A 15196-nucleotide genomic window follows, 5' to 3' on the forward strand; every position below is an offset into this window, starting at 1 on the left:
TGCGGGTCTTAGGAGAGAAATCACTATTATATTTTGAGTGGTTGGAGGAAGGGTGGAGAGAGAGCCTACTAGCCAGCACCATACCCGTCACTAAAGTAGTGCTTAAGATGAGAAGAGATGCCTTGTCTAAGCTAAAATGGCATGGGAAATCAACTGAGGAAAACCAGGTGTCGGTCGGCGCACAACTTCCTTAACTATCCACTCTTCCAGGATTTGAGTGAAGGGATAGACTAGGGATTTCCAAAAAATGGGGCAGTAACCTCCAATGGGGAGCATGAACTTATTTACTAAACTCCTCGAAGAATTCAGACTTCTTCAGATACTTATAAACTCAGAAACACCCTATCTCCCAACCTTGCCAGCATAGAGGTTCTGCCAGATTTCAACCCAATAGGAGAGAAATTTACAATCTCTGCGCTACTGGGGAGGGGGTATGGAAGATCTCCTGGTTATACAAGTAGTTCATTTTTCACACAGCACATACATTTCATATCCTCAGACAAGCCTCGGAGTCAGACATAGGCTGGGCCTCAGGGAACACAAGAAAATCGCTATAAAAGTGAAATATTGTCTCATATGTTTCAATTATTTACACCAAGCCTACTTCAGAAGACAGAAGATACAGCACACGCGTAAAGATTCCTCACCCCGTGGCTTAGACCCATATAGACAATGGTGATTTTTTTCTGAAAGCTCAGTGGCCCACCGTTCCATACGACCATTAATTGCAAACCAAATCTTGCATTATGGCCTGTGCATGCCATAAAGTTCCTATTAGAACATTACACTAATTGAGCAGAACAAAGGACAAAGGTGGAATTATTCAATTTCAGCTTTAGAAGCTTCATTTTAAAGAATGTTAATGGCTGAACCAACATCAAAATGACACAAGGTGTGAAGGACATGATTTGGTTTTAAGTACCCACTGAAGTGTTGATACAGGCCTCTCATGCCCATGGCTTACCCTTTCTTTCCAATACGCTTTCACATAAACAAGGTAATGGCCTGCACTCTAACGTCAACTCCTCTGTCAAAAACAGGAGCCCTATAATGGATCTATACGGAGCTCCATTCAACAGTACAGTCAACATATTATTGGGCATCATGTCTTCCAAAAAGAAGCCCTGAACCACATTACCTTTACTTGGGAGCAGTCCTTCCAGAAAATCTGCAATGTGGACCTGAGTTATGGGGAGCTGGCATGAGATCCAGGCAAGGTCCACAGCACTTGGAAATGTAGTGCATCGGTTCTTATGTGTTTTCAAAATCCATAAATGACAGCCAAGATAGGACACCGCTTTATCTGTTACAATGAACGCTTTTATGTGTCTTTTGGAAAAGGCAATAACTCTTATGGAGGGTCCTGTTGGTATGTTAGGAAATGCTTTTAATTACGATTGAGTGTTTTCTCATACTATATTTGAATTGTCTAGCCAAAGGACCAAACGCTATAGGTACAGGCATCTCAGTATAAATATACTGACACACTTACATCACAGTCACCATAGGGTAAAAGTAAGCTGCATTCTGCTCAGCGCTGCTGTGCAGCCCTACACGCCAATTACCCACTAGTGCACTCTTTTTAAATATACAAAGAACAAGCCAGGCGTTTGCCACTTCTCTTCATTTCCATAACTGAATATCCAACTCAATCTTCTTTCTTTGTGTAATGACATTATTTCATCTCCTCATAACCACATTTGAGTCGTCTCCTCACAGCCGACGAATGTTTCATGGACACTTGCCATTCAGGTCCAATCTCAAAAGAGTAGTATATTGTTTCAGAATATAATCCCCAATACAATGGCACTTATATTGACTAGTAGCAGTCAGTGTTGCCTCCCTTCCTGTGGTCTATCTCCTCTTCCATCGTGTTCCTGTATAGGAGTTATAATGGAATGTGCCAAATGTCCTAAATCTTCGTGATGAACTTGGCACGGCGTTTCACTAAAGGGTAACTGTAAAGTTTGTTTTTTAATGTAGACATGCCTTGAAGAATTCTTGCCTATACTTTACTTGTAGTACTTCCCACATATTTTACGGTAGATGTACCCTGTAGTACACAGGATATAAATCTCACATGGTATTCCCTGCATAAGGTCAGTTTCTGCTATTCTGCGGTATGTATGCCTTAGTGTTCTTCCACTATGTAAACAGTCCGGGTCCATTTCGCGAAATGACTCTTAATAAGCATATTCTTCATCCAGTGTAGTTTTGAATTTGTGATTCAAGGTTTCTTATTCCGTTTTTCTTTCAAGTGCTCATTTAGTCTCAGTACTCCAATGAGTTTCTTTCCTTTTTCTTGTGCTTAATTTTATATTGTGTTATCAAAATATACCCAGCCAAGGCCAAAGTCGCCAACGGGCCACATATCCAACAGATCCTAGATGTCTTATATTAAAAGCAAGATTTCTGAATACCATGAAAGGGCCAATATGGCTGGGACACAGCCATTTACATGTCGTAGTGTGACACATGTTGTAGCTGGCCTTTTAGTCGGATGTAGCCAGCCTCCGGCTAAGAGTGTCCAGAGAACGCGTTGGTTTTAGTACTGTGCTAAAAGCACTGTATATAGAGCTGAAATGTAGCATCCGACTATTTCAAATGAACAGCTCACAAAGAACCTGGGGTATGATTTAGAGTCACTCAGGGGTTATGGGCACTTGCTGTTGAGCTCTATGTCCATATATGAAGCCAGAAAGAACAAACTCAGCCTTCCTTTCTTCCGGCGTAGATACAAGTTGACACCAATGACTGGGATGACAGTAACATGTTTTAATTTCCATTTTTATTAAACTAATATATCTAGAACAATAGTTATTGTTTACATTGTATTTAAACACCACCTGGTTTTACTTTTGCGTGCCTTTAAAAAATACAAGATGGACCAATGTTGCTGCTGTGTTTGCTTGTGGCTAAAATGTTTTTGTGTTTGCCAGTAGTCAAAATGGCTAGCAAAATCAAAGCCAAAGTGAGAAAGAAGTGGCCAGTTCGAAATTACACATGATCACAAAGTATCAGATAAGAATGACAACCATGGAATAATATTGCACTTAAACCGAAAAGTAGCCTAGGCTCAACATGTGGTACCACCAAAAATATAACTACACAGATATGCTTGACAGTTGCTCCAAAACACAAGCGAAGCACAATGGAGTCTTATTCTACCTGCTCCATGAGGCGGAGCAGACCACAGCAACTAGCCCAAAGAACTCTGGTCTGACTGCCCGATCAATTCCATCGATCAGAGGAATAAAAGCCGTAATCAATGGCAGTACAGGTATTTTCAAACCAACATTGCAACTGGTAAAGCCTAAAACAGTATGATGAGGAAATTATATTTCAAAGTACTGACGGGGCAATAAACAGTACCAAGGAAACACTTGTCAATCAGTCTCTGAAGTTCGTAACACAATATTTGTAAAAGATGTAAAATGCAGCCCCTCTCAAACTGCTGACCATTTTAAGACAAGGCCTAGCTAGTGACATGCCTTGATGCACTTTCTTGAAGTTCCATACAGCGGCTGAAGGCCCAACACCCTTATGTGTGACCACCTGACCTTTGTAATAGCAGGTGAATCCCTGGGTTAATAGATGGGGAAGCTAACACAGTAAAGAGGCGAAAAAGGTATTTATTACTTCCAAAGACACATACCCCAACAATCTCACGCAAACTAAGTAGCAGTGAACCCTTTGGTAACTCCTGAATAAGACTAAGGTGAGCATTACACGCAAAGGTGAGACACGAACATCCCAAGTTACTCCAGATCTTCGCATTCCAACTCTGTTATTGCAACTGTGTAGGCCTTACAGAGTACATCAGAGTCAATGACGCACTGGGCTAAGTGCTATGTGACTCACCTCTGACCACTGCTATGTACTGCATGTAGCTGGCCAAGTTGGTTGTTATACAGCCCATACAGCATTGATTTCAAAACTTGTTCTATAACAAAATCACTAGCACCCTTTTAGACATGTGAGTCCATAAAGATGGTAAGACTATTCACACCGTTTCCTTCCCCTCATATCAATTCACTTCACACTTTTAATATTCTCCAACTAGGGTCTTGATGGCATTTAAGAAACAGAGGAGAGGAGTCTACAGCTCTTTAACCACTCTCTTTCGAGGTCACGAGATAAGAACTTAAGTGTGTTTAGGGTGACAAACAGCACATTTTTGTTGTCAATGCATCATGCCTCTCAATTAAACCAGCAGCACTGAGACAGAAAACATCTTTAGAAACCGTACTCACAATATTTATGGGGATGTGGTGGCAGGCATATGGGTTGTAGGGCTTATGTCAAGTGACCTAGACCTCGGCGCACACACTAGGGTAGTGCGAGACAACAGCCAAAAATATAAAAAAACAGGATGCCAGATACTTGCAGGCAGTATCTTAGGGGAGGGGAACACTATTGCACACTATGCATTTACGTCTCAACAAAGGTCAGCCTAGGACTTCTACAAAATTGTCTTTCCATTAAGGTTAATGTTTGGATTCCTCTGTAAAAGGACTCAGGTGGAGAGAATACCATCATCATTATTATATGTCTACAACACTTGTTCCTCAGATTTAAAGTGTTATCCCCCTATGCTGGGATCTCCATAGGAAACCAATACCTGTCTACAGAAAGTGCATGCCCTTTCGTGACAGGTAAAGCTGCCCGTCAATCAAAAGCATCGAGCTAGGGATAGGAGGAAGGGTGAGACAAGTCAGACTAAGACATTTAGGTCCTAATTATGAGCAACGATATTTCACCCAGAGCGCTACAGGCAAGTGAAATAACACAAGTTAAAATTACAAGTGCATCAAGGCCCGGAATTATAGAGTCTGAAAACCACGGGCCTGACAGTTCCATGCCCGGACACATCAAGCCTCTGAGAATTGCTGCAGGAGAGGGACTGAGGGCAAGAGCACTGCCCTGCCCCCTTCCTCCTACTGCAGGAGTCCGGGGGGACTACAGAGCTCCCCCTGGATAGGCACTAATTTGCCTTGATCCACTGTGCCTCCTTCCTGTCCCTCTACATGCCACAGGCAGTCCCACTTCTGAGTTCGACCAGACGTATGTAGTTTTCTCACAGACATGGTTAAAAACTGCACCGTAAAACAACAGGTATACCCAGGTGTGTGCAGTTATTACACATTTTGGAAAAATACTCATAATAGCTGGACTCTGCAGCTGAGATGTAAATTTAATTCCAGCTCCCCCAGGTATTTCCACTGCACAAGTCCAGCCAGCTCTTAATAAGGGGGTTAGACAAATGATGCAGCATAAATGATTTCTAATACAGCTTAAATTTAAAGAAGGCGAATTCCCCCACATACAACTTCAAATAAACCCTAGAATTATTAGTTTCTTTCCACACTATAAAACATCTTTGAAAATCCCAATTATCTTTTAAAAACATTTTTTCCTCAACCTAATGCCTACACTGGAAAAAACCATGAATCGAGGCAGTGTGCTTGTTAGATACATTAAGTATACCCCAAACACATAATCTTGCACCAAACCAACTAATTCTGTCCTCTTATCAATGTAAGAACTTCAGAAAAGTTACCCCGATTCCCTTTCTTATCTTTGCTAACAATGTTAACGCTCTAATACAGTGGTTCCCAACCGGTGAGCCAGGAACCCCTGGGGTTCCGTGAAGCCTCATCCGGGGGTCCGTGACTGATTAGAAAATGTAATAATATTAACAGATGAGGTCCCCAGCTTTCAGTAATGACTCATTGAAGGGGGGCACGGGTTGCAATAATGATTCATTGGAGGTCCCCAGATTCCAGTACTGATAAAGTAGGTGTCCACAGAAGTAAAAAAAATTGGGATCCACTGCCCTCATATATTAACAACATGCCAGGCCACTTCGATCCTCAAGCTTTAACATGACTCTTCATGCATGAACACAGCATCTGAAATCTCTGTTAGATGAATTTTAATGATACATCTATGTAGCTGCCCACTAGTATTAATTAAGAGCCTAAAAACATATCTAGGTTATAGCGATTTACTTTGGTAATATCCAATACAAGTTGTGAAAGATTTCAGAATTATGTTAAAAAGAAAATGAGAGAGTGGACATCCCTGACAATTTTCATGCTGCAAACATGTGAAGAATGCCTTTTGTTATCACTGTTGCAACAGCACTGCTACAGAAATCCGCTCCAAAAGGTATACAGCAAGGCCGAAACGCCTCAATGCCCCCATCACACACAAACCAGATGAACAGACTTCTGCTATTATAAGGGTCAACAATGATATATCCTTTATCATTTATTGATACTACGCAAGTATACTCAAGAACATCTGCACATTTGAAAAACAATAAAGACCAAGGATAATTATATTTAAGTGTGGTTCATGATCTTGAGCATAACTAATTCAAAACTTGCACCATTAACATTTACCAAAATTTTCATTTTCAATTTAGGAGAGTAACAGAGGGATAGGTGGAGCACTAACTCTGGTCTTCCCCACTCTCCCTTTACGGAGTGATGTATTTAAAGTATAATACATGAGATTCCGTAACCCTGTTTAAATGCACCCCTCTAATTTCTTTATAATCGGCGACTAGTGACACACACAGTCGCCGATTATATTTAAAAAAATGAAAAGATCAGAACATGTCTATTTTAAGTTATTACAGTTGAGTTCTGACATCATAATGCCTGCTGCCAGTCAGCAGGCGAGGTGAAAGGCTGGTCGGACCACAAAGCATAATTGAAGCAGTTGTATAAAGCAACAAAAACTGTTGCTTTACTTTCTTCTGCTCCATTTCAAAAGCTTACAATGACAGGCAGAGAGAATGCTTTTATTTTTTGCTCTCCTTAGATACAGTAAATCTTTCTACACGTTCCTAACTACTGCTGTTTTTTTTTTTTTTTTTTTTTTTTTAAATGACTTGTACTGAACTATTTCTTATATTTGCAACCAATATCTAACAAGTTTTTGATATGTTTAATTTTGCACTAGCGGTTTTATTTTTATTCTTCATGTTTACAAACATGCTCATTCTTTCATATGAAAGAGCTACCTACACAGCAAGGTTTTAAGGGGTTTGTGGGAAAGGGGATTGTGTGGTATTATATAGGATCAAGTCCCCCTAGCGTACATGATAATGATATTGCAAGTCACCTTGGAGTTTCATAACCTTATAAAGGAAATCGGCCTTCAGCCTCGTTCATTGATATGGTTATGGAACTCCATGGTGACTTGCAATATCCCTATAAATGTATGGTAGGGGATACTTCATCTATTATACTTTACAAAGAGAAAAAAAGCTAGCTTTCCTCCCTTAACATATCTCTATAAACATATGTGGGCAAAGGGGTTAGAATACTTGTAAAAAAAACAAGACTAGAATTTTATTAAGGTATTGGAAGACAATGTAAACGCAGAAGAGCAGAAACTTTCCAACATGGCTAAACTCAGGACAGCCAGTCTTTGGGAGGACTGTTGCTGTTACAGATATTACGATACCAAGGCATGGATGTATTACGTGCTGTACCTGTGATAATTGCAGCCACAGTGTTAAAGAGACTTGTTATCTACTTACTAGTTTCATCTGGACCCTTCAGAACCTCAGAATCATACAATAAAACCACTGCATGAGTTTGGAGGTTTAGGTGTCCTTGCATTAAAAAAAAAAAATATATATATATATATATATATATATATTGGAGAGTATAGTTGAAACCAATGGCATCCTGGTTGGATAAAGTTATGAGACACGTATACTGTGAAGTTGAAGAAATGTAGATGTACTTTACGAATGTCACTTGATACACATGTTGCTGTTTAACCAGAAACCTGCTGAATCAGTTATTGTGGCGGTTCGAACACCAAGGTCAATCTAGGGGGACCTTAGAACAGCAAGATGGAGTTTCCATCCTATCCCAAACTGATATCCTTGGCTCAACAGGCCTTCAGTACCCTAATGTGTATCCATAATAGATAGTACTGAATCACATCAAAGAGTTCATTTTCTGGACCATAACAGTCTTTCCAGCTCAGTGCTTATTCTATTAAAACACCCAGGTAATAGCAAGTTATCACATGTTCTAATTGGACTCCATCAATATACAAAGGCAGCCAAGGTAGTGCAGTAAGTAGCCTGCTAGATTTCTGTTGTGTGCCAACTGCTGCAAAAAATGACCATGTCTTCTATACACTACAGTGCAACAATATGTTAACCTTCAAAGTTTGGGAAAAGGCAACTATCCCACGCTGAGACAAACACTGACAAGATGGGGGCCAGCTTGCAACCCTGTTTTACGTTTTAGCACCAGACAAAAATCATTTTACTGCCATTTTGAAAACTATGGATTAAAATATTCTAGGCTCAAAATCGCAACTGGAGCCCTGGCCATTAATAAACCATATACGTTTCTAAATGAGCTGGAAAAAGGAAAGTTTCAACAGCAGTAGAGATTTGCCACTTGAGGGCTGTGACTTTGCTTTACATTATGTAGTTTACAACCACGATTTCAGTGCCTTTACTGTGAAGATCTTTCTAAGTTGTTCCGGCGCTACTATTTGTTTTGCTTCATCGCATGTTCAAAACGACTTCAGTACAAAGTGTTGTATTTAAAATATTTTCAGACCTGCTGCTATAACGATGGCAGGAATATATGACGTATAGATTCAGGTACCGGAATGAAGCCTCCTGTTTTTTCAACGTTGTCCTCAAATATTTCAGTCACATGTTATGTTTTGTTCATAATTACGTTATTTGAAATCTGATAGTTCCTTGACTAAAAGGGAATGGAACTCGTTAAAGTGAGTCGCTTTGAGTAACGAGTGGTGCTAGGTCTCTGTTTAAGGGAAATGATCTGCAATCTTTGTAAGGTGCGCTGCAGCGTGTTTAATATATCTTGGTCTGTGCCTCCAGTGAGTCAGAAATTACTTTGATAGCATATGGATCTTTTTGTACCAGAATATATAAAAATAGGATCCGCGCAAAACAAAGCTTTATAAGATCAAAGACATGTCCCCTTTTACGATGGCATGCCTGGCCTGATCATTTTAGATTGTGTGCGTGCTGACATCTGAAGAGCCAATTAACCCACTCATACATGCTGCTCTACAACACGTTCATAAAGAACGTGCAATGAACGAAACATACTACTTTGTTGAGGTTATAAATTGTCCTTTCCTGGCAATGTAACATGGTTTTCACATACCTTGAAATTATATTGGAAAGTCATTAAAAAAACACGTCCTATACTTCCCTGCCACCTAAAATGCCATTCGTAGTGACACACAACAAGCTGACAGGCTGTTTCCCACTCTGCGTCAAAATAAATTCCAGGGAGAATGTTGCCTCCATTAATCATCTATGAACTAATCACGTAACCCTTCCTTAGCTTCTCACCACAGTGTAACCCAGTACTGCAGGAGGACTGTCGCGCCCCTCACCCCGGTGCTGTCTTTCCGTGCAAGCCTCTCGGTGAGGTGTGAATTGACAGGCGTCTCCGGTCCCCTCCCCAAGGTGCACTCCTGTGGGCGGCCATGTGGAGTAGACCCGTGTTAAATTGTAACCCTTTCACGAGCCTGCGGGTCCCTGTCCCCAGTGCCGCCTGATACTGGGGGTTTGGTGTCAGCCTGTGACAGGAGTCCCGGGCTCCACGACAGCAGCCTGCCACTGGGGAAATAGATGTCAACAAGTGTCTGAGCAGCTGCTGGTGCACGGCCCTCCTTCGTGCGTCCCTCCTGTCTCTCATTCACCCACCCGCCGCTCTCACAGGCCCCCGGGAGCACCCCTGGCATCCGCACGCACGGAAGCCTCCGCCCTGGAAGACATTAGAGGTGGTTGTGTTTTCCAATGCCCCTCGCTCGCTGCTCTGGAGCCTGACGCTCTCCGAGCTCAGGGTGCGCTGCGCTCCCCGGGAGGTCTTTGCTCCCGGATGCTCGTGACGCCCCTTGGTAAGGCACACTTACTCTGCCAGACGATGTTCTTTAGCCCCCGGTCGGCCATCGCTTCCCCTGCCACAGGAGCCATGTTTCCAACTGCGGCCACGCCTTCCGTGATGTCACACAGCCGCCACCCAATCACACATCCAAGTGCTGATCCAGTCCTTTGTGACGTCAGAGGGGTCACCCTGGGGCTTCCCCAGGGCCAGAGTTTTACAGTGCGCCAGTTTAAAGTTAATCTGCTTTATCAGTAGAAATTGATAAATAAGCACATTCAAAGAAACAGCCAGTGCTGAGTTAGCATCTCACTCGGGCTGACCTAAACGCCGATCAAGTAAAAACCTCAGCATGTAAATTAGGGAGCAAATGTCATGAAAAAAATATGATAAAGGCTTACAAGAGCAGAGCCAAGAAACAAATATGCATGTCAACCAGGCAACAAGTTGTAGTACCCTGCGAGACACACTAGTTTTGGCCAAGTGCTGTACCTCTAGCCACTCCCTTAAGGGCTGGCTTTCCACACTCACCCCACACCTGAGAGAGCGTAGCTTATATAAACTATATTAACATGAAATGTTTATGAATTAATGTGTGATAATGCCATATAGAAGATGTATTAACTTATTTTGCTATAATGTGCATTAGGAATGTGTCCACGGGTAGTGGCCGCCAATGTATAGGTGGACTAATAATGATGACTAAAATGTTTATAAAATATTATATATCGAATAGGTTCTATACTAATCATTAATCATTGTGTTATTGAATTTGTGCTAAAATCCTTGTAGTCCTTAAATTAGCATGAGCCGAAGCTTAGCTGCTTGGCTCATATTAAATGTATTTTTCCTATCTTGCAGTGTGCTGACTCGCAAAAGAACATGACCTCTTGTTTTCTTCAAACTAGAAGCTGAAATGTAACCATACTAGACCCTTTCCCATGAATTCCGCATTGCTGGTAGAAAATATTAAGACGAAATTAAACAGTGTAGATTAATGTAATGTACAAGGTCATTCAAACCGGTGAAGACAATGAAGTTACTGACCAAAGGATGTGCAAAGAATTACAGAAGGATGAAATCATACCGGACATGCCACCTCCGAAGACGTCAATTATGAAGACCAATAAAATGTCTGTAAAATAATATGGGGTGAAAGATTAATGACATAATGTGTTTTCCTATTGGATAAAGATAGTGGGGTATAACCAACGACCAATGACATTTTAGGGGAATGTACAACGAAAAAGGGATAAAAACCCATGACACGGGGAGCCATTTAGGATTAGGTAGGGAATGCTATTGATTTTATCCAGAAACTTTGTCACTCTGTTTGGTGACTTGTTGGGTTGCTTAGAACCATCCTTGCCCTTAGATTGCCCATTTTACGCTTACCTCCTTATGAAGGAAGTGCCCCCCTTTTTCCCCGGAGCTGAGTTCTGACTGATGGTGTTTTGTCTGATGCCCTGAAGACGAAGACTGAACCTGAGTGCTGACCTGAACCTTGAAAGGGTAACTATGACAATATAAATGTGATTTGTCTGTTTGCTTTTCCTTTCTAGGTACCAACTGCTTACTTTTGACAGAGACCATAGCTAGATGTTTTCCAAATTGGTGTTCTAAATCATTTAGCATGAAGCCCAACATGCCAATGCTAATCAGTGGTTAGGACAGATATTCACTAAACTGACACAAATAAACAAACAACCAAATCTATGCTTTGTTGAACTGACGCGTTATTGACACTCTGCTAAATTGATTTATGTTCACGCCGTGTTATGTTCTGATGTTCGTGATTTTTGCTTTGATGAAATCTTATCAGAGTTGCCATATTGTGACTATGCTACATTGCTTCTTGGTTTTAAGATTAACACATTTGCTCTTAGAATTGTAACTAATAGGGAATAAACTCATAAAATTCTACTAAACTGGTGTGGTTATTCATGACTGACAGGTCCTGGTGGTGTCTTGAATTGATTAATGTCTTTGACCAAAGTGAAATGCATTGTTGTGATAAATATTGATGACATTATTGACGTATTGATTGACATATTGATTAGCTATCTCGTCCTAAGGTGTCTTTCAACTGGGTCAAAAGATTCATTGGCCTAAAACGAGTCCTGATGTGTAATAAATTATCATAAAGGGACGCGTTAACACACCCATCGATCACAGATGTCACCAGTCAAGTGGCACTGCAAATAAAAGGGGCCGGGAGCACGTGACCTTACCCTTAGGCCAGTTGCAAGTACCCCAACCTTGTGTCTGTGTCATTCACTTACATAGCATATGGGCCCTGGGTCCTCAACACTATACAAATGTCATGAAAAAATATGATACAGACTCTTTACATCAAAAGAAAACACATTTTCAACAGTTCTGAGTTTCTAAAAAAAAGTGGATAGAATTATTCACTGGATTGATAGTTATGGGAAATAATACTTTTTTTAACCTGAAACGGTAAGGAATATCTCCATTTCCCGACAACGTTGCCAGAGTTATCCAAGTCATGTTCTCTGTGTATATGGCGTATGTGAAGCAAAACTATTTTATATCTGTAATTCAGGTCTTTATACTGCACAGATCCTGAACCGACTTACTTCAATGTGCTCTGAAATTGGTTAGTCAAGAATAATGATATAAAGTGAGGTAAATTGGGTTGCTCGGATCTCACAGTTTGGTCAAGGGGGAAGTTAGGATTTGAGTCTAGGTGTCCTGGATGTATAGTATACAATTCAGCCACTGTAAGGTAACATCGCTTACCTTTAACTCCAAATGACAACGATTTCTGTTAATTTATTTAATGTATTATACTAGTAAACGCAATTCCATAGACATACTCATCACACTTCCAATGAAACTGACACCACACTGTTTAGTTACAGTTCAGTCACACTTTCCATGGGAAATTCATTTTTAGGTCTGGCCTAAAGACAGCTTTAGCTGTCTTGCCAGACTCATGCTTTCCAAAATAAATTTGCAAAAATACATACATATATATAAACAACGCTCTTTCACCATTGGTATTTTGATATATCACTCAAATTATTCCCCCCCAATCCCACCAGAAGGCATAGCTCAACAGACCAGCCCACTCCAGCCATTGGATACTTTCACTTTGAGTGACTGCATTTTTCCCACACACGTGTACACATACACTTAAATATAAAATAGTTCCCCAAGAATAGAACTTGCATGTTCAGTGGCTGCAGACTCCATAAAAAGACATAGCACCCTCTTTACTAACCCACTGCCTATCTATAACACCCAACAAAAAATGAACAGCCTTAATGTACTTTTTCTTACCATTGAATCAAAGCTCATATATTTAGTAGAGTGTAATCACTTACTGTGTTAGAATTCAAGAAAAGTATTGAAACTTGTATTTTTGATTCATAATTATGAACCAGCTTTGACAAACAATGAAACCTATGTAAAACAAGTCTAAATAATTAAAATAACAAAAGTATGAATGCAAATTAATATAGTAAAGCCACACACCCTTAGCTTGGTTCAGGCGATCTAGAAAAGACAAGCAAAACTGCTGATTTACGTAAGAATTCTAATACATTTGAATTTGCCTCAACACCTAGTAATGGCTTGTGGAAATGCAGCTTCATGTAAGAATTTCAATGTGTTTGCAATTGACTTGTGGGGGTCACCTAATAAAGACTAGTGGAACTGCAGCTACATCCCATAATTTCAATGCTTCTGCATTTAACTCCAGAGGTACTACTTGTAACAACAATTTGGAACTGTGACCTCATGTCAGAATTTCACTACTTTTACTTTTGACCGAAGAAGTACCTCTAGTAACGATTTGTGGAACTGCACCTTCATTAAAGAATATCAATACTTTCCCATTTGACTTGAAAGGGACACCTAGTAATGACTAGTGGAAATGCAGCTTCATGAAAGAATTTCAATGTTTTTGCCCATGACTCAAGAGTGAGCTCTAGTAAAACCTTGAGGAACAGCAGCTCTGGGAAACAATTATTTGAAGATTTAGCATCTGAATCCAAAGGGATCTCTAGTAAAAACTTGAGGAATTGCAGGTTTGTGAAAATATATTCATATTATATTTTTGTTGACAGGCCTGATAAAATCACCAATCGGATTGTGATCCGGCTGAGACATATTGACAACCTCTTTGTAAATGGGATGATTCAATGGAATGTTTTCACAAATACTTCTCATATTTAAATCAAAATCCACACACTACCCGCCTAACTAGTAACATCAGTACCACAACCTTTGTGTTTCTTGACATAATAATTTATGTACAGTATAATGTCTTGCAGACTTCTATTCTCGGAAAAGCCACAGCAACAAATAATGTATTGCACACCAGTATGATAGACATTTAAAATGGAGCACACCCTATGGAAAAATGATCAGCATAACACTTAATTGCTCCAAAAAAAAGTATGTGGATTGGAATATCAAATTGGATCTCCAAAAATACCTGCCATAGGGATACCATTCTAAAATATTGGCTAGAGTACGTGACAGAATTGAAAATCTTAAGAGAGTAGAACTAGTAATCACGAAACAACAAAAGTAGAGAATGGAAGACAAACAAGAATACGGTTGATTACTAGCTGTAAAAAGGAAGTGGGGCAAGTCAGAAGTATCTGTAGAAACACTGATCTGTGCTCAAAAAGGACCAGAAGATGCAGGATATAAACAAACCACACCCACAAAAAATCCTTTAGGAAGGCCCCTTCCGCGGCCTCTATCTCAACAAAAAGCCATTTTAAGGATGAGAACCAGACTAACTGGCTCACAAAAATGGAGGAATGACTTCTGGAAATGTTCACAGTTGTAACACGTGCAAACATGGTCAAAGTATCAATGAATTTAAAAATAGTGGAAGACTCTATAAGATTAATAAGGTGATTACATGCAAAAGCACTTCTGTGGCATACATACTTAAATGCCTGTGCAATAAGAAGTACATAGGTGGTACAACTTGCCAACTGCTAAACTTATACTCAAACATATATGCCCAACTGACAACAATGACCCACCATACCCAATGACCTGACATTACATTAAGGAACACCTGATGGAACAGAGACCATGACATTCTGGGGCTTTGACATGGTGGAAAAAACTAAATGCAGGGGTGACAGAACAGTGGCACTAAGACAAATGGAATAAACCTATATCATTAAGATGAATACAAAAATGCCAAATGGACACAATCAAAATGAAAAACTTTTCATACACCTAAAAAATATGTAGATCTCTGGGAGAGAAATGTCTGCACCCTAACACTAACACTG

At 40.3% G+C, this 15196-nt stretch overlaps 1 protein-coding gene across 1 annotated transcript in view; it reads right to left on the bottom strand.

Annotated features, from left to right (window-relative positions):
- The window catches only part of STXBP3 (syntaxin binding protein 3), a 154810-nt gene extending 144761 nt beyond the window's left edge, over window positions 1-10049 (bottom strand). Inside the window, exon 1 of the mRNA XM_069232399.1 lies at window positions 9940-10049. Within this exon, the coding sequence (XP_069088500.1) occupies window positions 9940-10000 (61 nt within the window). The 5' untranslated portion in view covers window positions 10001-10049. The remainder of the gene's footprint in view (window positions 1-9939) is intronic.
- Window positions 10050-15196: the final 5147 nt, after the last annotated feature.

This window comes from Pleurodeles waltl, chromosome 4_2 (assembly GCF_031143425.1).
Source record: "Pleurodeles waltl isolate 20211129_DDA chromosome 4_2, aPleWal1.hap1.20221129, whole genome shotgun sequence".
Classification (NCBI taxonomy): Eukaryota; Metazoa; Chordata; class Amphibia; order Caudata; family Salamandridae; genus Pleurodeles; species Pleurodeles waltl.